The 25,693-nt window shown below is 31.6% G+C and overlaps 2 protein-coding genes and 1 non-coding gene across 4 annotated transcripts; all 3 read left to right on the top strand.

Annotated features, from left to right (window-relative positions):
* The first annotated feature begins 9,294 nt into the window (after window positions 1–9,294).
* Window positions 9,295–11,502, top strand: LOC107887263 (DNA-directed RNA polymerases I and III subunit RPAC2). Of its 2 annotated transcripts, XM_041089368.1 has the most exons (4): window positions 9,300–9,440; window positions 9,543–9,619; window positions 10,179–10,324; window positions 11,145–11,502. In XM_041089368.1, the coding sequence occupies exons 1-4, from the start codon at window positions 9,340–9,342 to the stop codon at window positions 11,151–11,153; spliced, it is 333 nt and encodes a 110-aa protein (XP_040945302.1). In that variant the 5' UTR covers window positions 9,300–9,339; the 3' UTR covers window positions 11,154–11,502. The 2 variants fall into 2 exon arrangements, with proteins under 2 accessions (XP_040945301.1, XP_040945302.1); XM_041089367.1 differs by lacking the exon at window positions 11,145–11,502 and having other exon boundaries at window positions 9,295–9,440; window positions 10,179–10,822.
* Window positions 11,503–13,906: 2,404 nt separating this feature from the next.
* Window positions 13,907–15,683, top strand: LOC107909964 (U-box domain-containing protein 21). The gene has a single exon (XM_016837680.2). It carries the CDS (start codon window positions 14,256–14,258, stop codon window positions 15,588–15,590), a length of 1,335 nt encoding a protein of 444 aa, XP_016693169.1. The 5' UTR covers window positions 13,907–14,255; the 3' UTR covers window positions 15,591–15,683.
* A 9,694-nt stretch (window positions 15,684–25,377) lies between these two features.
* Window positions 25,378–25,484, top strand: LOC121214925 (small nucleolar RNA R71). The gene has a single exon (XR_005910663.1). It is a non-coding gene; the product is annotated as a small nucleolar RNA R71 (small nucleolar RNA).
* Window positions 25,485–25,693: the final 209 nt, after the last annotated feature.

Genomic DNA, 25,693 nt, shown 5'->3' with positions numbered 1-25,693 from the left:
CATGTTATGGTGTTGTATTCTTGAGTTTGAAGGTAGTTGGGAAAAAATATTTTTCGTTAGTTGAATTTTCTCATAATAACAATTATTAGTCCAGTATTAAAATAATACCATTTGAAGCTTTGTATGGAAGAAAATGTAGAACACCGTTATACTGGCCGGAGTTGAGTGAATTCAAGATAGTTGGGTTAGACTCAATTTGAAAAACTGAAGATAAAGTTCACGTTATTCGAGATGTTTGAAAGTTGCATCAAATTGTCATTTGTCATATTTAGAAGAGTTGGTAACGAATTTAGCTCATGAAGTAAAATAACTTTAAAATAAATAGGTACCGTTAGTAATAGTTCTGTGGTATCGGCATAGTATTTAAGAAACTATGTAGGGAATCTAAGGTGTTGATGAAGTCATAATACTAGAATTCATTCTCAGGTAAAAATTTTGAGGATGAAATTTCCTAAGGGGGAGAGTTGTAACAACCCGATTTTCAGTGGTTTTAGAAATAGTGGTTTTGGGCCACAATTCCACCGAATGAGTTCGTAAATAATATTACAAGTTTAATTATAATTTTTTTTAATTTTTGATTTGATAATTTTTTGTTATTTGAACGAATAGTTAAGTTCAAATGGTTTGCCCCTAAAGGCAAGTGGTTTTGGAAAATGAGGTATTGGGACCTTGTTGCTATGAAACAAGCTTGTAAATAAAATATTTACAGAGTTACGAATTAGGTATATCGAATTTGGTCCGAAAATTTTAACGTTTATATAGTTAATTAAATAAAAAGGACTAAGTCGTAAAAGTTACTAAAGTTAATTGTTATAGGTTTAGTTGTGACAAATGAATATAAAAGCATGAACTAAAGGTTTCAATTGGCAATTATACCATATAAATTGGTAGTGGACCGTTTGGTTTAGCATGGTACGAAATTTTTTATTATTTTAAAGGTTAAAATGGTAATTAGTTAATTAAGTAAAAATTAAATAAAACATGAAAGCATAATCTTCTCTCCTGTTTCTTTTGTTCCATGACCGACTACTCCATGAATGTTTAGGAGAAGTTTTGGCAAAGCTTAATCAACCTTGCATGGGTATGTTATTTTAGCCCTTTATAGTATTTTTATACTTTTGAGATTGTTGCAACTAGGTCCAGTTAACTTGTATCTTCATTTTCAAAACTGTTAAAGTTTGTTAAAATTACCATTGATGATTTTTGGATGTTCTTGATATTAAATGGAAGATTTTGAAGCTTAGAAATGTTTTAGGGCTAGTTTGTAAAGTGATTTTTATATAGTTTTTATGTTTAGGGATTAAATTGAAAATAAATTAATTATGGCATATTTTTCTTGCAAAATATCAGCATGTGGGGGCTATTTTGGAGTATTAATAAATTTGGTTGAGAGTAATTAGGGTTAAATGTGAAATTTTAAATAGTTTTGGTGTTAAGGACTAAATTGAATAAAGTGTAAAAGTTAAGGGAAAATTGTAAAATAAAATTTAAAGATCACATGTATAGAAATGAGTTTGATAATTTATTTGATTTTGATAAATTGAATTTAATCACTGTATAGATCAGGAATCAGTAAATAATTCTGGAAAAGAGAATTGTTGAATAGTTCCTAATGTTGTCATCTTTGCTATTTAGTCCTGGTAAGTTCATGCAGTTTAATTAAGTAAAATTTGTAATATTATATTGTTTTCTGAGTTTTGTATGTTAATAAATGTATATATATGTAATTGAGTTGTTACAAATTGGTACAAGGTGAGATGATACAATTAGTATGCCAATAGGTTATATTGCATGTTGTACAAGTCTGACTTGAGATGAGATGATGATTCCTAATTTATTCCTATCCATTGAATATACCAGAGTCTAGCATTTGTTGTAGACTATCGTGTTATATTTACAGTGTTTCTAGCGTGTTACCAGGGGCGGATATAAAGCCTTCAGGCTTGTTACTTGGTGCCAATTTGTGTTCTGGAGGGATGGTATCCTATGAGCTAGGCACTTAGTGCCAAGGCGTGTTCTGAGTTGGTTTGGCTTGGAGCATTTTGGTGTGTTTCGGTGGATAACCACGTATCCATATCTGTTATATGACTTGGGTAGATTTTTAAATTGGTTAAATGACTTGCGTATTAAATTGGATCAACATGAATATCACACTATCCAAATTCTTTTTGGTAGATTTTTAAAAATTTTAATTTTGGGTTATGTGGCATGTAATAAGAGTATATTGTATTTGTTTGAAGTAATTATTACAAGTGGTATTTTCTATACTTGTGTGATAAATATATGCTTTAGTTAATAATGTGCTAATTCATGGTTTGGTATGAAATCCAAATATAGTATGGAACTTGTCATGTAATAGGTGAAATTTGTATATGTTTTGATTGTGTGTTATATGTGGTATTGGTTAGATTGATGAAATGATGTTTACGCTTTGTAATAGCTTATATGTGACCATGTTTTAGATCTTGGTGTGTTTATGGTCTTGTTGTGCTAATTGTTCACTTGATATAAACTTTACAAAGGTGTTTGAATTATGGTACAAATGAAAGTGGTTGAACAAAAAAAGTAATGGTAAGTTTTGACATGAGTTAATGTATGATTTTTAAGCTTAAATGCAAACCATTTGGTATATACTTGTGACATAAAAGTATAGGCTTGGTTTTGATTTGTTTTGGTATATAAGTTGTGGTGCCAAATGATGACATATTGGTTAAGCATAGGTTGGTTGAAATTGACATGTTTTTTAATGAGATTCAATGTGTTTGAGCATGGTATTGTAGCTAATAATGGTGTGGTTTGGTGTCTAAGCTTTTGTGGAAAATGACTTGAAATGTAAGATTTTTAAGGTGCACATAGCCTGGGACACGGGCTGTCACACGGTCGTGTGCCACACATGGCCACCCGACAAGGCCGTGTGTCATTATTGTTTTTAGATGCAGGTTTCACATGGTTAGAGACATGACCGTGTGTCACAAGTCAGTATGTAACATGGTCTGACACACGGCCGTGTGACCTAACAAAGAATGCATACACGATTTGGCATACAACCTACAATGTAACAACCTATTTTTAGTGAAATCAAAATAGTGGATTCGGGACCACAAATTTGAAGTCAAAAAATTTATTTTAATATTATTTTAATATCTACAGTATGATAGTATTATAGTATAAAAGTTTTGTTAAGAAATTTTACCGTTTGCATGCTCAATTTGATGAAAAGGACTAAATTGCGTAAAGTGTGAAAGTTGTGTTCTATTAGCTAAAGGTGTTAAATAGCTATAGAAATTTAAAGTGGAGGTCCTTATATGGTAATTAGACCATTAAAGGTGATAGTGGATGTACATGGCTTGGTAATTGAGTAATTTTTAAAGTTATGTAAGGGTAATTTGGTAAATAGGTAATTAAAGGTTAAAATTAAATAAAACAAAATAGCCATCTTCTCTATTCATCAACCCACAAAAAATTTCAGAAAAATAGAGAATTTTGGAGCTTAAAATTTCAACCAAGAGAATCCTTGCATGTAAGTGAAGTTTCAGTCTATTTTTAATGATTTTTACGTTTTCGGAATCATTGTAACTTAACCTAGCTAACTAGGGGATTAAATTGGAAAACTATTGAATAGTTTGAGATTTTCCATTGATGAATATGTTAAGGTTTTGAAGTTTAATGGAATAAAATGAATCCTTATTGTTTATTAGACAACTTTTGTTAAGTGAGTTTTGATGAAATTGTTAATTAGGGGTTAAATTGAGAAATGTGAAAATTGTGTGGTAAATATGTGAAATTGTGAAATTTGTGGGCTGCTATGAGAATTTATTAAATTAGGTTAGGCTTAGATGTGAATGAAATTGCATGAATTTCATTTTACGAGCCTAGGGACTAAATTGTAAAGAAGTTAAAAGCATAGGGGTAAAATAGTAATTTTTCCATAACATGAATTTTGGATTGAATTGAATAGAGTGAGGTTTAAATTGGTTAAATTTGATTATATAGATCAAGAAAAGCAACGTACGAAATTAGATCGGGGAAAGGACAAAGTTATCGATTAAACGATCGTTTTTCTCCGTACGACTTTGAGGTAAATTTGTGTAATTAAATTGAGTATTTATATGCTTTAATTGAAAATATATGTATGTGAATGGTTTAATTATTATGTATGATTATTGAGCGCATAACCGACGACATACGAAGAATACTGACCCCAGTTTGAACCTTAGGAATACATAGGATACAAATAACATGTCATTAGGGTTACTGATTTCAGCTCTTATGAGCTTGCCGATACTCAGCTCACTATTCATCTCGGAGGAGCTTATCGTTTATCGCTCGTATGAGCATACATGTACAAGAATTGACGAATTACAATTTAGTACACCTCGTGTGTACCACTCGTGTATCTAATGATATTCTAAGTGGTTCAACGGGCATACTGTTATTACAAGATTATACAAGTTCGATATGAACTAGTACAGGTATTTACATGGAAACGGTTTTATATGATATACAGATACACGGTATAGATGTTATATGTACATGGAATTTAATAATTGTTGAATTCAAACATGATTTTTGGTTTTTATATGATTACATTGCTAACTTGGTTAATGGTTATGTGATAGGCTTTGGCTAAATTGAATTGTGTATGCTTTGACTTACTTACCTAAATTTGTGATTAAATGGTAAGCTTAATTCTATGTTATACAAACTTACTAAGCTTAATTACTTACTCTATTTATTTTTCGTGGTTTATAGTGTTTCGGAAGCTCGTTCGGATTGGAAGTTGTCGGAGATCGCATCACACTATCTAACGTTATTTTGGTACTTTTGACTTTATATTTTGGGTTAAATGGCATGTATAGGTCTTTTGTCTAATGGAAGCCTATATGTTTTGTTGTGTATTTAGTCATTTGATTTGGCTTGAATTTGGTATATTTTGTTATGCAAATATGTAAATAGCCTTATTGGATGTGATGTATGGTTGCTATGTGAATGCCTTGGTTGTGAATTTGTATTTGGGTACCAAATGAATTAGATTGATAAGTGACATATATGTTATGTTTTAGGCAAAATGATGCATGTATGTATTTGACCATTTAGGTATGTGTTGAGATGCATAGGTTGCTTGAGTGTATGTGGTCAATTGAAGTGCTTATGGACATCATGTTGTATGTGTTGATATTACATGTTATAAATATATAGTGGTTGGTTTTGAATGCCTAGTTATGCCATGGTTTTATGAAAATTGATGTGTGTGGGTTGGCACCAATTTGGGTGAGAAATATGGCTTGGAAAATGATTTATTTTTGTCCACACAGGAAGAAACACGGGCGTGTCTCTCAACTGTGTATGACACCCAGTTAGGTGACATGACCATGTGTCTCCTGTAACTTTTATAGAAAACAAGTCAGTAGCTTCACACGGCCTAGCACACAGGCGTGTTGCTTGACCGTGTGGCACAAGTCAATAGACCCTCCAGTTTTCACATGGCATAGCATACGGCCTAGCACACGGGCGTGTGAGGCCATTTTGAAGGGTACACAGCCTGGTACATGGGTGTGTGGTCTGGCCGTGTGACCCAAGTCAGTATGCTCACTAGTTTAGACATGGGATAGGACATGGGCAAGGACACGGGCGTGTGGCCTTATTTCGAATGCCCACACGGCCTGAGACATGGGCGTGTCTCTCATACGGCCTAGCCACACGGGCGTGTGTCCCTTGTACCTTTGAAAATTTTACATGTTTTTCGAAAATTTCTTAAGTACTCAGTTTAGTCCCAAACTATTTCTAATGTCTATTTGGGGCATCGAGGGCTCGTATTATGGACTATATGAATGAATTTAAATGGTTTTTGATTTGAATGAGAAAAGGATATGATATGTATGATTTTTTTATTTATAAGTCTGGTAATGCTTTGTAACTTTATTCTGACGTTAGATACGGGTTAAGGGTGTTATCTACGACACGACTATGTGACCCTATTTCAAATACTCACATGGGCAAACGCACGGGCTAGGATACGACTGTGTGTCGAAATTTCGATTACCCACACGGTTTAGGCTATGTCACAAGGCCGTGTGACACCTGTTTTCAAAATTTTTAAATTATTCTAAAACTTTCTGTTTTATTTCAAATTAGTCCATGATTGTTTCTAAATTATTTTTAAGGCCATGTAAGCCCGATTTAAGGTAAATAATTATATTTATGCTATGAATGACATTTGAATTTGATTATATGTTATTTAATTTGATATTTGAATGGTTAAATGTTAGTAATTGTTATGATATGCGTTGTAATGCTCTGTAACCCTAATCAGGCGACAGAGACGGGTTAAAGGTGTTACAGTCTCAGGGTCAGAGTCTTATTTGTAATTAGTTTTGATAAGAATATTATTTCCAAAGTAAGTAAATATTCAATATGTTTAAACTACTTTGTAAAATATTTAGATAACAATATTTTAATAATAACTGCATTAAATCAGAATGGCAAAATATACATTAAAGAATGTGTTAGTTAATTTACGATTATGAAGTGTAGCATCCTGTAGTCCGAATCCAATGATCGGTTCGGGTATGAGGTGTTACATGCAATCCTTAGAATACATTTATGGCGAGCTTTCAAAGGTTTTGATATAACGTTTGACTATAAAATAAAGCTAACATCCGGAGTAACCTGTGAAAGAGAGAGCTAACAGATCAGAGTGCCTCGAGGAAGGCCATTTTATAACCCTCCTCTCAACTCGAAAGGGGGAATACTGTTATATCTCTATTCGTGTCAAGACACGTGGCAAGCCAGAAAGATGCTTGAACACTAAGCCTGCCACCAGCAAACTGGGAGGCCACCCTTAAGCTCTCATTTCCGAGATGACCATCCGGACAAGCACATACCATCTGTCATCCGGATCCCTGAGCTTCATTGGGAACTTGAAGTTGTTGGTCACCAAACATCACGTGGTCTAAATTGCTTTATCGTATCAAGTCAGAATGAATGATAAGATCTGTCTTGTCACAGACATCCTTGTCCTATCGAATACATTCCTCCACGGGCTCCGTAATGATGGCTAGATGGCAAGTCCAACACGTTAGCACTATTTTACATGAGACCCTTGCCTATAAATACTTCTAGGAACAATGAAGAGAGGATTGATCCTTCAAGAATACTAAGCCTACACTTTGTCAATACTCCTTCAACCCTTAACCTTTACCTTCTCTGCACCTCCACTCTCCATAACCTCCGACTCTCCGTCTTGATTGGGTGAACTAGCCCTCATAGTAATCACCCTTCTCTCCTTTGTGCTCCTCCCTTGTTGTACACCGCGTAAACAAATAGTGAGTTAATGACCTCCATTAGCAAGTTAATGGAAGGGTGACTTAAGTGATCAATTTTAAATAGTTAAATGATTAACTTATAACTTTTCATAATTATATGATTCAAGTGTAAACTTACTAAAAGTTAAATAATATAGGTGTAGTTTATCCAAACTTTTATTTTTATTAATTTCTTTTGTTTTCTCAGTTTTCTGCCATCTTTATCCTTTCTCCTTTTAAAAACAAACAAAATAAAACAAAGTTGAAAAAATATTTTATTTTCTTTTTTATTTATCTCTAGATTTTGCCTCATTAATTTTCGAATGTGAAATAGTAATGATTTCACAACGCAAATGGATTTTTATATAAGATTGAATCAAAATCGGGTTTGATCCTAATAATTCCAATCCAAATCTTTACCAACAAAAATACTTTTTGTTTGTTTATCGGAAAAATTTGGAGCGAAGCAAAAAAAAAAGAGAAAAAAAGAAGAAGAGAAGAATGACCACCGACAACGTATAGGAAATCAAAGAGAAACATCTAGAATGAGATTTCATATAAAATAATTACCAACACAAGAAATATTATGTTGGTTTCTTGAAAAAATCAGGGAAATTGTCCTTAGGCATTTTATTGGATTTTCATGCCACATGAGATAACGTTATAAATGGAATGAAAATATCAAACTAAGAATTTGAATGTGATATAAAAAGTCAAAATAAGTTTTCTAAAGTATAAGCTGTCAAAAGAATTTCTTCAATTTATTTACACAACCTAATATAAAAGAAAAAGTACTTTCAAAAATAATATAAAAAAGTGTACTTTGGCAATCTTACAATTCACAAAGTTTTTATGATATCAAGCAATGTCCATTATCGGTCATTATCGAAAATAATGTATATATAGTTGGTGAAAAGAAAAAAAAATGTTATATACAATCCAAATTTTAAAATATCTTATTTTATGTGGAATTCAATCAGCTTCAAGTTTATATATATATATATATGGTCATATAACACGCATTTTTGCAGAAAATGATGGGAGAGTCGGCCATCTGTTGGTTTTAAGGCATAAGACTGATGACTGATCATATGATATGTTGTATATTAGGTATTTGAAACTTTAAAAACACCAAGGAATAGTCCACGGTCATACTCTCTTACCCTTCTAGAATATGACCATTAGTCACATATCATACTATACCTCATAACCTTCCTTCTGCTACTACAAACCATCATCGGTGTCAATGCACTTTGCCTATTTTCTGCAACATATGGTAAAGCCTTTGGGACTTCCACTACCACTTTTCTTTCTTCTTTCCCTTTCGGCGACGATCCTCTAGTTTTTCTTCCAACTGTTTGCTAAAGCACTATCATAATCTTTCTTTCTTTGGACCTTTGTTAATGCTAAAATATTTTATTATTTTTATTACCCATTCATTCTTATTCTAGATAAAATGTTTACCGGATAAAAAACAGTAAGAGCTTGTTTGGTTGGGTGTATTGGCATAGCCATTACACCCCTAATCGTGGGCCCCACTCAATACATTGTTTGGTTGGGTGTATTAGCCTAATACGGGTCTATTACATTACTGATCTAATCCCCAAATTCCACCGATTTCCAATCCCTCCGTTGTGCTCAGTTTAGGTCCGGATTGTGTTTTGGTCCCTGTTTTACCCCCTGATTCACGCTTCTGTCTTACCCCTGTTTCTTCCTTCTACCTTTCTTCTCCACTCTCCTCACCTTTTTGTCTTACCTTTCTATCTCCACCGATTCACGCTTCTACCTTTCTATCTTACCTCTCTTTGGCGTCACAACTGGACTTCGAACACCGATCAGAAAGCAGCCCCCTTCTCACGTTTTCCGTTCCTCTCCATCGGTGAAACTGTGTTCTGTCCATTGGAACCGGTAAGGAAGATACAACCTTATTTTTTATTTAAAAATATGTTTTCCCAATGATTATTGGATTAAATTTCATCATTTTAATAGTTTTGTTTCTTGGTTTGGAGATTTAGAAATTGGATTAAAGGAAACAATGGAACACGGGTTTTTCACTGATAATAGTGCTGCCACTTTTTCTTTAACTGATGAGGATCATACCATAGCTAACGCTGTTAGATTCACTTTGAATCAAGAGTCAGTTCACTCACATCTGTTTTTGGCTTTGATTCATGCTGGGTTTTCTTTGTTTTAAATGATTGTATTGAAAGTGGAAGCTATCCTTTTTATGTTGTGCAGCCCAAGGGTTACATTCTGTGGCTACAGTATTCCTCATTCGTCAGAGGCTCGAGTTAATATTAGAGTTCAAACCACTGGTAAACTCAATATAACACTCTTTTTCAAGTTAGAAGGAAATGAAATTAGATCCTTAAATATTGTGTTTTCAATGCTAAGGGCAGGCTTTTGTTGCTAAATAATTGTGGTAACACTGTTTGATTCAGTTAGAAGTCAAATGTCGTTTCCATATGTGAACAATTTCTGGTTTTTAAGTAGCGACTTTGTTTCATGTTGGCCTGGACATTTTCCAGATTAGTAATTATAAGTTTGAATTTGGCTACTAAATCACGCCAGTTAATGATTTCAGTGGGCTGGTGTTTCAGACTTTCAGTTGAATTGACTTTGGTTTCGAATATTTTTAGTGATGGAAATAAGCACGATTTATTTGAATTATGATTGAATTGGAGAAGCTGCTTTTTGTACATTTTGAGAAATATCAGGCCCTTGGATACACAAAGGGTGTTAACTTGCGCCCATCTCAATTACCCCATTCCTGCCCATTGAATTGGAGAAAGTTCTTTTTTTTTTAATGATTCTGTGTTGTTTTCTTCTTTATGAAGAGCTCATTTCAGTAAAGTTAACCTTTCTATTATGCAGGAGGTGCAGTATTTGATGCATCACAATATGCATTTTTTGGAAACGGTGTTCTCGAGGAAGTTGAATTGGGGGGGCTAGATGATGAGGATGAGGATTTACCTACAGCTGGACTTGATGAAGAGGAGTTTTTGTTTGATCAAGAGGAGGTTAATATTCTTGTTTCTTTCAGTTTTTTTTCCTGTTTCGATTGTTCTTGTAAGTTTCTGCAGCATAGCACAACCAGTGACTATTTGATTGGAAAATAAATGTCTCCCTTCCAGGCGTCATGCTAAAAAATAGCCTTTTGGATTATTGTTAGATTTTTTCTCCATGTTCTTTAACAGATAGATTCCACTGCATTCAATTAGTGGTTGGCATGCGAGTTTTATTTGTAGAATAAAGCTCTGTGGGAGTTCATATTATATATTGTTCTATTTGTCTGTGTAAAACATTGTGAACCTTGTTCTCTGTATTTATAAGTTGACAATGTAGCCATCTTGGTTGGCTGCTTTCCGAAGTCAATTTATTTGATTCGTTCTCTTTGCTCTTCACAATGAGAGGTAGCTCTTTTGTACTTTTTTAATAAGATCATATTATACATGCTCTTTTGCAGTGGTCTAGTGGTTTAGTATCTTGTTAATAAAACCATATTGTATATTTGAATAGTTTGGAGATTGTGTTAATTGTATTTGGTGCATCTTGAAGTAATGTTTGTTGTGTCTTATATGCTTCCTGAATCAAATATGGAGAGAAGGTAGTATATGGAGTTTATATTTTCAAGTATTTTTCACACAATTGATTTATCTGTTCCCTTCATTGAGGGGAAAACATGGAATGAATTGACTTACACCTCACTTCTTCCTCAAACACCTTTGGTACCACTTATTTTCATAAAATGATAAGAATCTTTTCAGATTACAACTTCCAGAGGTCTATGTCACCTTCTTGACAATCAGGTTTTTAGGAATCTTTTTACCCATCATGCAGAAGTTTTAGACAAAATCTTGTTCGTGGTTGCTGCTAGATGCATGATACTGCCTCATTTCCTCTGTGGTGGTTCTTTGCTCTCCCCCTTCTTAGTATTTTTGGTTGTTGAGTCTTGGAGGCAGTTGTATTCAGTAATGGCTGGCTTGCTTTAATGCATTGCTTCTGTATATCTTTGTAGAAAACGAATCTGTATCTATTTTTAACACAAATTTGATTAGTTCATGCCAATGGATTTGTAAAGTTAAATTAGTTATTGGCGTTAGAAATTTACTCTTATGCCTGGAAGGAGATCTGGCTTATAGATCAACTACTGGAGTTAATTATGGAAATTTGTTTGATTTGGTTTCTTATAAAATTGTTCCCCTGTTCTATTTATGTTGGAGTAGCTGAAATCTGATGTTGCATTTGTCATTAACAACTAGCAATCCAAAAAGAGAGGAAAGTGATATCATCCCCTCCACTTTTTCCTTGGAATTGCGTACTTCAAACTTTTTAAATTGTATAAATTCATATAAGAAAATTTGTTATGATGTTGTAAAACTATATAACATATGGATTATGGTGTAGAATTTTATTTTCATCTAACCTTTTCTTAATATAAGTTAATTATGTTTATGCAGAATATAATTCTCAAGTTATTTTTTGATTTTAGTAAATTCATATAAGAACATTTTATTATTAAATTATATTGAATATTAATTATTTTAAATTGTATAAATTCATATAAGAAAATTTATTATCACGAATTTTATGAAATTATATATTATTATTAAATTATATTTAATAATAATTTTTTTAAATTATACAAATTCATATAAGAAAATTTATTAGTTATAATTATTTTAAATTTTATTAAATCATATATTTTAATTAAAATATTTTGAATATTAATTACTTCAAATTATATTTTATAGTATCATATATTATGATTTTAGTAAATTCATATAAGAATGTTGATTATTAAGAATTTTATTAAATTATATATTTTAATTAAAATATTTTAATATTAATTAATTCAAATTATATTTTATAGTATCATATATTATGATTTTAGTAAATTCATATAAGAATTTTGATTATTAAGAATTTTATTAAATTATATATTTTAATTAAAATATATTTAATAATAATTATGTTAAATTATCTTTTATAGTATCATATATTATGATTTGAGTAAATTCATATAAGAATATTAATTTTTAAGAATTTTACTAAATTATATATTTTAATTATAATATATTTAATAATAATTATGTTAAATTATATTTTATAGTATCATATATTATGATTTGAGTAAATTCATATAAGATATTGATTATTAAGAATTTTATTAAATTATATATTTTAATTATAATATATTTAATAATTATTATGTTTAAATATAATTAAATGCTCTATTATTGATATTAATAATCTTATTAAAATTTAAATAACAATAACAATAATCATTTACCCAAACAAATTTATGCTAAGGGTATTCTAGTCATTTTAGTTTTTTCCATTATGCTATTACACCTCTATTCCATTCAACCAAACATAAGATTACTATTACGCCTCTATTCCATTACATTCAACCAAACAGTTGATTTGCTATTACACCTCTATTCCATTACACCTCTATTCCATTACACCTCTAATCCAATACAGCGAACCAAACGTGCTCTAAATCCCTGGAAATTATCATCACTGTTGGGGTTTAACTATTAGCTCGTTTGGATGGTTGGCAGTTTTAAGTTAATAATATCAATGAACTATGACTATGGTTCATGACGTTATGTTCTATATCAAACATAATATACCGGCCAAATGGATCTCCTCTTCACTGCGAGTTAACAGTTGGATATTAATCACCATGCTATTATAAATATTATTTATGGCTTCTTCAACTTAAAAAAAAAAAAACTTCATTTTAGTCTTTTATTTAAATTTTTTTTGTCTTTTTTAATCCAACTTGCTTCTTCTTTTTTTTTGGTCAAATAACCTCAAAGTAAATGGAAAAATTAACTTTATTTACTTTTTTCACATGAAATACACATGGGTTGCCACGTGGATATTTTTAACTATTTTTAATTTTAATAATAGTTTTTATATTTTTTTAAAATTTTTAAATTTTAAAAATTTAATTAAATGTTTACGTGTCTTTTACGTGTATTCCACATCAATAAAATTAAAAATCGTTAATTTTTCATTTCTTTTAAAGTGATTTAAAATATTTAATATAGCTTCCTGCGTGTTTGGTACTGCGTGAAAATGAAAAATCTCAAATAATAATAATAATAATAATAATAATAATAATAATAGCATTTCCTGTGTATTTTCTAAATAAAATTTTAAATTCAAGCATGAAATTTAAAAGGTTCCGTGTAATTTTCAAGAAGTAGGAGTTAGTTCTTGTAATTGTATTTCGATAATTTTTTTTTTACTTTTTAGATTTTAAAATTTAAATTTAATTATTAATATTGTTAAAATTTTTGTTAATTCAGATTAATTACATCTTTTTTTCAACAAATTAGACCTAAATTTTAAAATCTGAAAAAGTAAAACAACTAAAAATAATATAGGGACTAAATTCTCAATTTTGAAAAAGTACAAGAAGTATAGACATATTTTAACCAATTTAAAAATCCGACTCATCTTAACACGGAATTTAATATAATTATTAAAAAAAGACTTTAACTATAAAAATTGGTCAAAATGATCACATGGGGAGACCGAGAGCGGCCGCTAGTGTCCGTCAGTTCACACCGACTCTCATACTTAGACGGCGCCTTTAATCTTTTGGTTTCGTCAAAGTTTTGATTTTCTCCGTTCCAAAATCCGCCCCCTTTTACCATTTCAACATCTCCCATCATTTTTATTTATCTAATTCAACGGTCAAACTTTGAGACCTTCATCACGCCCTCTCTCCCATGCTTTCTTTCTTTAATTTTCAAGCTTTTCTATTTCAAATTTAAATAATATTCTTCGGGTTTTAAACGTTGAACCACCATCCTCCTCCTCGTAATATAACAACGACATATATGTTGCCTTAATCACTCACCCAAAGCAAACCCCAACATTCTTTCTTAGAATCCAAACAAGAAATTTTTAAAAAGAAAAAACTGTTTTCCAATGATGATTTCTTCCTGGAGGAGGAGAAGAGCTGCCAGGCGTGAAGGGAAATTGCAACAGCAAAGGAACGACAATGGAGAGATTGAGCTTACGGTTCCAAGGGATTTCAGGTGCCCCATATCACTAGACTTGATGAAAGATCCCGTCACTTTGTCTACAGGGATAACCTACGATCGAGAGAACATTGAGAAGTGGATTGAAGCTGGGAATTTCACTTGCCCACTCACCAATCAAGTTCTCAGGAGTCTCGAACCCATTCCAAATCATATCATAAGGAAAAAAATACAAGATTGGTGCGTCGAGAATCGATCCTATGGGATTGAAAGAATCCCCACGCCTCGGGTTCCCGTCACTTCCATGGAGGTTTCCGATATTCTTTCCAAAATCAACGTCGCTTGTATGAAACAAAACGGAAAAGGGTGTCGAGATTTGGTTTTAAAGATCAAGTCGTTGGCAAAAGAGAGCGAACGTAACAAGCGTTGCTTTGTCAGTAATGGGGCAGGCTGCGCTTTATCGGAAGCTTTCCAAGCATTTTCCAGGGAGTCTTTTGATGAAAACGTTGCTGTTTTAGAGGAGATATTGTCAGCTTTGGCGATAATGTTCCCCCTTGATGTAGAGGCCAAAGGTTTCTTAGGATCAGCCTCCGCCATGCGTTGCTTGATATGGTTTCTAAGCAGTGGAGACTTGTCTAGGAGAAGAAACGCAGTTTTGGGCTTAAGAGAGCTTGTTTCAATAGATGAGAGAAAAGTCAACGAGTTGTCAGACATGGAAGGTGCCATTGAAGCATTGTTCAAGCTGATTAAAGACCCAATTTGCCCTACATCAACAAAAGCTTCATTACTCGTCATTTACAAGATAATCACATCATCTCCAACAAAGGAGAAACAAGTGAAAAAGCTAGTAAACTTAGGCATAGTATCGTTGCTGCTAGAAACGTTGGTAGACTCCGAAAGAGGCATATGCGAGAAGGCGTTGGGTGTTCTAGATGGTATATGCAACAGCGAGGAAGGGAGACAGATGGCCTGCAACAATGCCTTAAGCATGCCGGTTTTGGTTAAGAAAATCCTTAGGGTTTCCAATTTAACAACCGACTTTTCGGTCTCCATATTGTGGAAGCTTTGCAAGAAGGAGAAAACCGAAGATGATGCAAGTGTTATACTTGAAGCTCTTCAAGTGGGCGCTTTTCTAAAGCTTTTGCTGCTTTTACAGGTCGGATGTGTTGAGGAAACTAAGGACAAAGCTTCCGAGTTGTTGAAAATATTGAATCTTCATAGAAACAAAATGGAATGTGTTGATCCAATGGATAATTTCAAGGATCTGAAAAGGCCATTTTGATTGTAAATGATACATCAGTAGGTGTGAATTTTTGTTATGATTTTAGATACAAGACAAAAAGTTCTCAAGTATACAGATCAAGCTTCATTTAAATGTCGTTTTGCTATTTTCTATTTGATAACAAGAGTGATTTGTAATTTTTCTTTATATTCAACCGTGTATAAAGTTATAGAAGCTTGCCATCTTTTTCAAAGATACTATATAAGTTTTATATTATTTATACTATTATTTAATTTGTTGGTTGAGTTGGTGTCGTGAGTTAGCTGGACAATAAAAATTACAGTAATTAAAATAAATTATGTGATTTGAGGGTACTTTATTCTTTTTATTTTAACAAAAATCAATAAAAATAAAAAATGTGCATATGGTTGGATTTTAAATTTACTACTTAACCAAAACTCCATTTTTAACATTTTTTTTATTTTAATACGCACAATTTATTATCTCCATAAGTTGTATATATTAATAATATTATTAACTGAGTTGATGTCACAAGTCAACTCGACAATAATTCACAATTGATGACAACACTATGATAAACATTTGTAGTGCATTAGTATTGTTAATCTAATGTATTTATGTGTTTTAATTTCGTTTTACTCATAATGTAACCTAATTTTTTATATTTTAATATCGTATATATATTTCATTTGTTATTATGATTAATTAATTTTAAATCATACGTTTCATTATTCAATAAATATTATTTTTAAACATATATTTATATTTTAAATTCGTGATTTCCGCATTCATTTGTAGTGAGATTTCTAATCCATATTTTAATTATAATTTTGTAAGTAAACTAAATATAAACCAACCTATTATTTCGTTAATCTCTTTCTTTATTTATTATTATCAAGTATCAAAATCTTATCTTTCGTGAAGCAAATAAACCAGTTGATTACATTGCTAAACTAAATCTATCTACCCAGCGAGAAATTTATATTCTTCATCACTCTCCTGCTGGTATAAACAGTAGAAAGATATAACTTTTTTATAAAAAATATAACATAAAAATTACTTACAGAAAATATTTTTTTGTTTATTTTAGTATTATATTATCCTATAAAAATTAGTTTTAAATAATATATCACACAAATTTCATAATTTAAATTTAAATTTTCAATACCTAAATTTTTTTAACATTTAATTTGAAATTTATCAAAATCGCACATAAAGTAGCCCATTATATCCATATAAAACCAAAATAAGAAATAAAAAGAAAAACCCTACAAATTCATACATTACACAAACAAACAAAATTCTATATACCACATGTAATGCAGTTATAGTCATATATTGACCATTTGATGAGGACACGATTTGCTAACATTAACTTATTAATTTAGATATCTTTTAAAAGTTGTATAAAAATTGTTTTAATAATATAGTTTAAGATTTAAATGTTTAATAATATTGTCAAAATGTAATGCAAAAAGTTTTATTAAAAAGGTCTTTCAAAAAATTAAAATATTTACTTTAGATGTAATATTGTAAACTAAAAACAATAAATTATTTAAATTCATCATAATATATAAATATTAATTTTAAATATCTTTTCAAAAATTAATATAGATTATTTAAAAATTTTAATTTAGATATGTAATTATATTTTTTAGTATCAAAATCATATATAAATATAACTCTTATAAATTAATAAAAAATTATAGTTAATGGAAAATGGAAAGTATCCTTATTTTCTCGTGCATTTATTATTACCAAAATAACATATTAGCATTATTTTAGTATTAACAAATATTTAATTTAGATTATAATAAAAATATTAAAAAATAATATATGGTAACTTATTGTTAATGTTACAATATATGGAAATGTAAATTTTAAATATTTTAAAGTAATTAATATAAATTTGGCATCCAAACCAAGTTTTGAAAAGTTAAAATTTGGATTTTCTAACTTTTTTTGTTCAGCTTGAAAGGCTAGTTTCAACTCAAAACTGGTCATCAACACCATTGTTTATGGACTAAAAAGTTATTTAACTATGCCAAACAAACAATTTGATCACCCCTTTATACAAGTGTCTTGAAAATAAGAAATTACATAAAAAGAATGATTTTTAAGAGATGGCCAATTCTTTCAAAATGAAAAACTTTAAGATTTCTTTATGAAATTAAAAAAATAATTTTATTTTTACAAATTTTATGGTCATAAATATCTTATTATAAATGAATGTCCATTATGATAAAAACTCTAATGCAATGAATGATAAAAATTATGGTATTTTTTATTATTATAACTCTAATGTCTATTAGGATTAAAATTCTATATCAAACATGCTTCTTATGTTTATACTTATACAAGTTGGAGAAGTATTATAGCTATCTTATTGATGATGAATAAATAATACATATCCCCTCTTTATTCTTCTATCTCTTGTTCCTTACCTTGTAACACCCTTTACTCGACCCGAATTATCGGATCTAAATGTCGAGTGTTACAAGACTTAAACATTTAATAAAAATTTAAAGCTGGTGTAACCCAAATACAACAAACTCCCTATTTATTTCTTCACAATCATAAAAAGGAAGCTCTCATTAAATACGACAAAATCTTACATATAGTGTACAAGTTATTACAATTTAAATCTTTCTTAAAGATAGACTCAAACATGGCGTAGAATACAATTTGTCATATCTTTAAAGCGTCCTCTGTATACATCATATCGCCACTCGATCAACCTCCTTGGTGCATTCCTGGCTTGATCCCCTCTAACATAACAACACTTTTCTCAGAACATGTATCACATCAAACACTAGTAAGTTCAAATGAACTTAGTGAACCTCAATCGAGGATAACCTTAGACTCTTGTTGTTGAACTCCACCATTCATAGAATCATAGTTTTATTATTCAGTCTTTCGCAGACACTCTTCTAAATTCTTGGCATATACGTGTACGCCAACTTCCACACTTGGTCATCATATACACATTTCTCCTGATCAGCGGATTTCTAAAACCACTACTTTATGTAGATATTATTTCCTACACTCTAGGTAGACAGAAGATAAGTACATTTCCCGGAATGATAATCATGCAAAGGTTTCTTCCAGCAGATTCTCACACAGACAAGTGTTGAATATTTCTCTTAGATATTATTCTTGGCGGATACTTATACTAACTAATTTTTTAAGATGAACTTAATATGGATCCTACCTTTGGCAGATTCTCGTAATGAATTTGGAAACTATTAGGATACTAGTAAGATCATATCTTAAATCAACCCAGACCACAACTTATTGTGTTGGATGAAACATTCTAAGTCATTCCTAGGAAATTCCAAAAAACCATGTTACATATCATGAGAACGTCCAGGTTTGATGGATAATCTAGACTCCAAATAACCTTTATACATAGCGTGAAAATACTCAGATTTGGAAGATACCATAGAATTTCGATATCTTTCTTACACAACATAGAAAAACTGAAGTCCTACGAACACTTAAACCACCCATAACTACGAATACACCAAATTCTCTATACTAAAGAGCTACTATGACAGATTTACTCTTCAAAAACACTATTGAGAAATCTTATAAGAAGTACCCCTAGGGCAAATTTAATTTTTGCCACAAAGCTATCCAAACAGGGTTATCTTCTAACTTACCTAGATCTCTGCTGTAGAGTCAACTAGCGGAGAAGTATTAAAGCTTACCCATATTTCGCCACAAAGGCGATTAACCAGATTTTACCTCAAGGGTGTTACAAAATATGCCACAAGGGCTTCACAAAATACGCCACGAAGGCATCACATAATACACCACAAAGGCATCACAACATATGCCACAAATGCATCATAGAATATGCCACAAAAGGCATCACAAATTATATCTTATCATATTGATTTTCAGAAAGTTCCATGACCATGGTCTTTCCACAGATTTATTTCGTGATCTATCAGTCCAGTTAGCTTTATAGCCATCCACCGGAGGCTACACAATAAATCTCCATTTTCACATTGATCTAACTGTCCGGTTAGCGATTTACATGCCCTACCAAAGGCTTCACATCCAAAATTACATTTATCATGTCATATACCAACATTCCGCTAAACCCCAATTTCTCTAACATTCTCAACTACGCATCATACATGTAGCATAACTACACATTCATGCAGACTTCACTCATACCTATAACAGAATCATATTCCTATGTACAAAAGCATAATTGTTTCCTAAAGAACACTACACTCATGCATACCACACATTATACAATTACACTCATGCAGATGTTTCACAAGGATCACACACATACGTTCAACTGTTACTTTAAGAGACATGCATTGTTACTGGAACAACAATCATATGAAGAATATCTCTAGAATGACATGCAAGGGTCGAGGCCAATGACTCACTTGAGACTCACCTTTACTTAAACTCAGAGTTTCTGTTCCAATAGTCCTACTCAAACCAGTAGCAGCAAATTTTTAAAAGATTATGGAACTTCCATTAAAATCTAATACGTCGTAAAACTAACTAAAAATTTGACTAAGGCAAGTGCACCTATCAATTAATAGTATAACTATTGTGAGCAAAGATATTGTTCCCACGAAGACCAAAAGTCCTAGTAATTATTATCTTTCTATTATTTAACTGATGAATTTGAGTGATGGAGTAAAACTAAAATTAGCTAATTAATTAACTGCGAACGCAACAAATAAAAATTTAGGAAAATAAATTTTTATTTGTTGCGTTAAAAATTTAGGAAAATAAATTTTTAACAACCAAAAAGCGAAACAATACCCAAGAAAGATTTCACATAAACTTCATCTGTCACTATCAATCTAAATTATGCAATTTCTTCAGTTAGTATCTTGATCCATAGAAATCCCTAAATTATGCTAATATTTCTTTCCAGAGTAAGAGCAACTGACTTTAGTTTGATTAATTGAAATTTCTTTCTAATTAAAACCCATGTTATCGCATTAACTCAATTTATGGATTCCCCTATTAGATTTTACTCTAATCCAATATATTTATGTCGTCCTATTTTTAGGATCGCATGCAACTCCACTCAATTACGCTCTGATTTAAGCACATCAAACATGGATCAATAATCTAGAAATACCAAACCAAGATTTAAGCACACATAATTGAGAACAATATCTAAGTATTTATTAGGTAAAATAAAAATTAAAAGACAAAATTCATCATAGGGTTCATCTTACCTAGGTATTTAGAAAATTAGTTTATGCTTGAAAATAAAAACATCCTAAAGACAGTATATCCGAAAGAAATAAAGAAACTCATTATAATCTCTTAAGAAATCAATTGGGAGTCTTCAATCTTGATAGAAATCTACTTCAGAATTTACTCCAATGGTGTTTTTTGAGTTGTTTTCTTAAGTATTCTATGATGACTCTCCCTTATCTTCTTATTTTTGTCATATATACGTCTTAGAATGCCCGAAAAACCTAAAAATTGTATTTTTTTTGCAAGTTTAGAGTGCAAATCGTGAAATTGATACAGCTTGCCATAGGGCCATATGGTAGCCCCTATGGCTCACACGACGGTGTGGAAATGGTCAACTTGTGTGGCTCTTGTAACTCACTTCAATTTTTCAATTTTCACTCGTTTTTCGCTCTTTTTGCTCCCAAATACTCTCCTAAGTATAAAAACATGAATTTAAAGTATTAGGAGCATAAAATTCACCATTAACATCGAATAGTCACACAAAAACACATTAAGAATGAGATTAAAGCATGTTACTTTTAGCACCGATCAAATCGCGCACTTAAGCGTTTGCTTGTCCTTAAGCAAAATCCTCAACCCACAATAAAGTTAACTTCTTTCAATTTATTGTTTCCACCAATAATGTCTTAGGACAATTTACAGATAATCATGCATTGAAAATTTACACTAAAATGACACTAAACAGTACAAGCAATCCAAGTAGAGAATTTTAAGCTTTAAAAACATTAGGAATCTCTCTTATCTCAATAATTACCTGATAGTCAAACTCAACAAGAATTAACATTCTTACTAAGGATTCACTCAAAGTGTTTAAGGTTCAAGTAATATGCACTCAACAGTCGAACAAGAAATGTTTTTACCATATGCTTGCTTGGAAATCAAATCTCCACCACTATATAAATGAGATGACACACCAAGTCAAGAGGTCTTTAAAGGTTATAGTGGAGCTTATGTTAAGGGCATGGAAAATGTTAGAAAAGTTATTTACAATCGAGAATCAAGTTGATAAGCTACCAAACTAAAAAAAATTAGTTGCTGAACAAAAAGAATTTACATCAACAAGAAATAAGGAGAGGAAATGAGCTTTTCAAAAGAATATGAAACTAAACATTTAAGCTCAATCAATTTTTTCTTTTTTTTTTGAACAGAGTAAAATTGAACACTACAGATGATGGAACATAGTTAGGCCACTAACCAAATCAAATCTCAACAAAAAATGGTCAATTAAAAAGGATAATTTTACAACATAGATATGGGTTATGGGTTAACATTAACGGGTGATAGAAAAAAATGTGTTAGGATTAACAGGGTTTACTAGGGGTTAATACAACAGGTAAGCTGTTTAAAGGTTATATCAACTTAATAATGTGATCTCGACATGTATAACCGAAGCAAGTTCTAGAATAAAAAATCAAGTTGACATATTCACAACCAAAAATAAAATAAGCACGAAAAAATATATGCTTTATAGACTCAAAAACTCACAAAAAATTATTGTTTTGATGTTAAACTTGCAGATTTAAAATTTTAAGATAATGCTTCAATTTAGGGAGACAACCTAAAATAATAATTTCTGGAAAAAAATAGCTTACAATGCTTGAATCTCTCATGTTTTAAAGTATAAATCACACAATGCACAAAAAAAAATCCACAAATTATTCTGAAACAAAATCAATAAAAACTCCAAATCAAAAAAAAAAAACTCTAATGCTAGGTGTGAGAGAATTACTTATACAAAAAAAATTTAGGGATTATTCACATAAGCATATAAGTAACATCCCCACACTTAAGATGTACATTTTCCTCAATGTACAAACAAATATAAATAGAATAAGCACAATATCATAAAGGAGGGAGAGAAATGAAACTACCTTGAATTTGGATGATTTCACCGGAATAATGAAATCTGAAATCGTAGAAGAGTTTATATGAAGTACATATTTCCAAGCACACTAACAAAAAAATAAGCAAAAAATAAAATAAGATCAAAAGATTACAAACTAGAAAAAACAATTGAAAAAGCATAACAAAAAAATGCATACTAAAATAAAATAAAATAAAATAAAATAAAAGGAACTAAAATAAATAAAAACTAAAAATAGGGCTTGGGGTAGGGAGGAATAAAGCAACAAAAACACAAAAGAAAATAAAACTAGCTTTAAAGAGAAAAAAAGTTCATGGCTATGTGGCCAGCCCTGTAAGCCACACTTTTGTGTGTCCAGGCCGTGTGTCCCACACAATCGTGTGTCAAGCCGTGTCGATCACACAGTCTATCACACGCCCTTGTGCTAGGTTGTGTGTATCACACGACCATTTCTCCAAGCTGTATGCCTCTACTCAAACTGAATCGGTCAAAAAATAATTTTGAAAAATTAATTCCAGTGTTCTCACGGCCTGTGACACACCTGTGTGGATCACTCCAGACCATGTGGACCACCATTTTTTTCAAAATTTTTTGAATTTGCTTTAAAATATCATGAAAGTAAAATGAATAAATAAAATAGAAACACTTGAGTTGCCTCTTGAGAAGAGCTTATTTAGAGTCTAAGCTTGACTTCCCTTTTTAAACTAACAGTTAAGGCGAATCTTGAAACCGAAACTCCTCACTCTCGTTATTAGTATTACCACTAAAATAAAGCTTGAGACGATGACTGTTTACCTTCAATGTGCTATAATCAGAGTGTGTTACCTCAATGGTTCCATATGGGAATACGTTTTGTATCATAAATGGGTTCGACTGTCTTGACTTAAGCTCTGAATGGAACATTCGTGGATCTGACTTGTTTAGCAGCATTTTGTCCCCAACTTTGAATTGGTTTGTCCTCTTTACATGCATATTATGACATTTCTTTGTTACTTTCTTGTACTTTTTTGGTTTCTCATTAGTCTTCGTTCACCATTCATCTAGTTCATGGAGCTACACTATTTTCTATTCACTTGTGCCTTGATTTTTATCACATTGAGAAGGATACAGTTTGAACACGTATTCATTAGTGATTTTCTGCAAAGAATGTCGAGCTGCATGATTACTATCATTAACATAATAACGAGTATCATCTCACTCACTAGCAACTCTAACAAAATCACATGCTTGAAAAGTAATCTTTTCATCACCTACACTCAGTACAAGATCACCATTACCCACATCAATAACAGTTCTAGCAGTGGCTAAAAAGGGTTGACCTAAGGTAATTGGGACTTCAATATACTCATCCATGTCCAATATAACGAAATTAGTAGGGAATATAAATTTATCTACTTTCATAAGTACATCCTCAACAATACCCCTCGAATCCTTTATTGATCTGTTAGCTAATTGAATACTCATCCTAGTGGGTTTGGTTTCCCGAGACCAAGTTGTTTGAACATTTTATAAGGCATAACATTTGTACTAGCCCCCAAATCAGCCAAAAGTTTATCAACATTGAAGCTACCAATAAGACAAGGAGTAGTAAAACTCCCTGGATCCTTAAGCTTGGTAGGTATTTTGTTTTGGAGAATGGCCAAGCAATCCTCATTGAGATCCACAGTTGACTAGTCGTCTAACTTCTCTTTATTTGTTAACAGCTCCTTTAAAAATGTTGCATACTTTGGCATCTGTGAAATGACTTCCACAAAAGGTAAGTTAATAAGAAATTTTTTCAAAAGTTTAAGAAATTTAGCATATTGTTTGTTTATGTGGTCTTTCTTCAATGTTGTTGGGTATGTAATTCGTGGTTTATATTCTCTAACCATCGGTTTATGATCTTTCTTGATTTCCTCAACCCTATCATTTTTCTCAACAACTTCTAAACTTGACTTCTTTTCAAGCTCGACTAACCCTTCCATGCTTCAAACAGTGGTTACATAGACTTGCTTCTTTAGGTTAGTTTTAGTATTACTAGGTAAGCTACCTTGTTGTCTCTACGAAACCAGTTTAACAAGCTATCAAATTTGATTTTCAAGCCCTTGAACCGATGCTTGCTAATTTTTCAAAGTTATCTCAGTGTTTTGAAATCAAGTTTCAGACATCGAAATAAATTTAGCTAACATCTCCTCAAGGTTCGGTTTCTTTTCTTCTTGCTGATAAGGTTGCTGAAAACCCGAAGGGGGTTGTGACCTTTGATTACCTTGACCACCCAAAGAGAAATTTGGATGATTCCTCCATCTTGGATTATAGTTATTGCTATAGGGGTTATTTTGAGGTCTAGAATTATTACCCATAAAGTCGACTTTCTTATGCTCCATGTTAAACTTGAAGGGTGAATATTCTGAATTAATCATCCCCGCTCTAGTTGTATCGTGTTACGTTACCGAATTCCCATGTTTACTGCAACTCAAACCATCAATCTGTTTACTCAATGCTTCAACCTAATTCACCAACATAGCAACTGCATCCATATTAAAAACACTGGTTGCCTTGATCGGTTTTGTTCTCATGACTTGCCACTGATAATTATTCAGTGTTATCTCTTCAATAAATTCTTGGGCTGCCTCAAGTGTTTTGTTATTCAATGTTCCACCGGCTGCTGTATCAATCATCTGCCTAGTTGAGGGATTCAAACTGTTGTAAAAGGTTTGAACTTGTAACCACAAAGGTAACCCATGATAAGGACACATTCTCAAAAGTTCCTTAAATCTCTCCCATGCATCATATAATGTCTCAAACTCAATTTGAGAAAAAGAAGAGATTTCATTCCTCAACTTAGTTATTTTAGATGGTGGAAAGTAATTCAACAAAAAATTCTCAGTCATCTGATCTCAAGTCGTGAGAGAACCTCGTGGAAGTGAATTCAACCATTGTTTTGCCTTGGTCCTCAAAGAGAATAGGAATAACCATAAGCGTATGGCATCATCAATAACACCATTATTCTTGAATGTGTTGCAAATCACTAGAAAATTAGCTAAATGAGCAT

Source organism: Gossypium hirsutum, chromosome D02, assembly GCF_007990345.1.
Source record: "Gossypium hirsutum isolate 1008001.06 chromosome D02, Gossypium_hirsutum_v2.1, whole genome shotgun sequence".
Taxonomy (NCBI): Eukaryota; Viridiplantae; Streptophyta; class Magnoliopsida; order Malvales; family Malvaceae; genus Gossypium; species Gossypium hirsutum.
Note: the sequence above shows the minus strand (reverse complement) of the source record. Positions and strands in the feature narration are given on the sequence as shown.

Bases quoted from the DNA above. Each gene is read 5' to 3' on its own strand.
- LOC107887263 (XM_041089367.1), top strand. From the start codon at position 9,340: ATGGAACACGGGTTTTTCACTGATAATAGTGCTGCCACTTTTTCTTTA. The intron at 9,441-9,542 runs GTCAGTTCACTC...TATGTTGTGCAG, and splicing joins AGATTCACTTTGAATCAAGA to CCCAAGGGTTACATTCTGTG. The intron at 9,620-10,178 runs GTAAACTCAATA...TCTATTATGCAG, and splicing joins TATTAGAGTTCAAACCACTG to GAGGTGCAGTATTTGATGCA.
- LOC107909964 (XM_016837680.2), top strand. From the start codon at position 14,256: ATGATGATTTCTTCCTGGAGGAGGAGAAGAGCTGCCAGGCGTGAAGGG.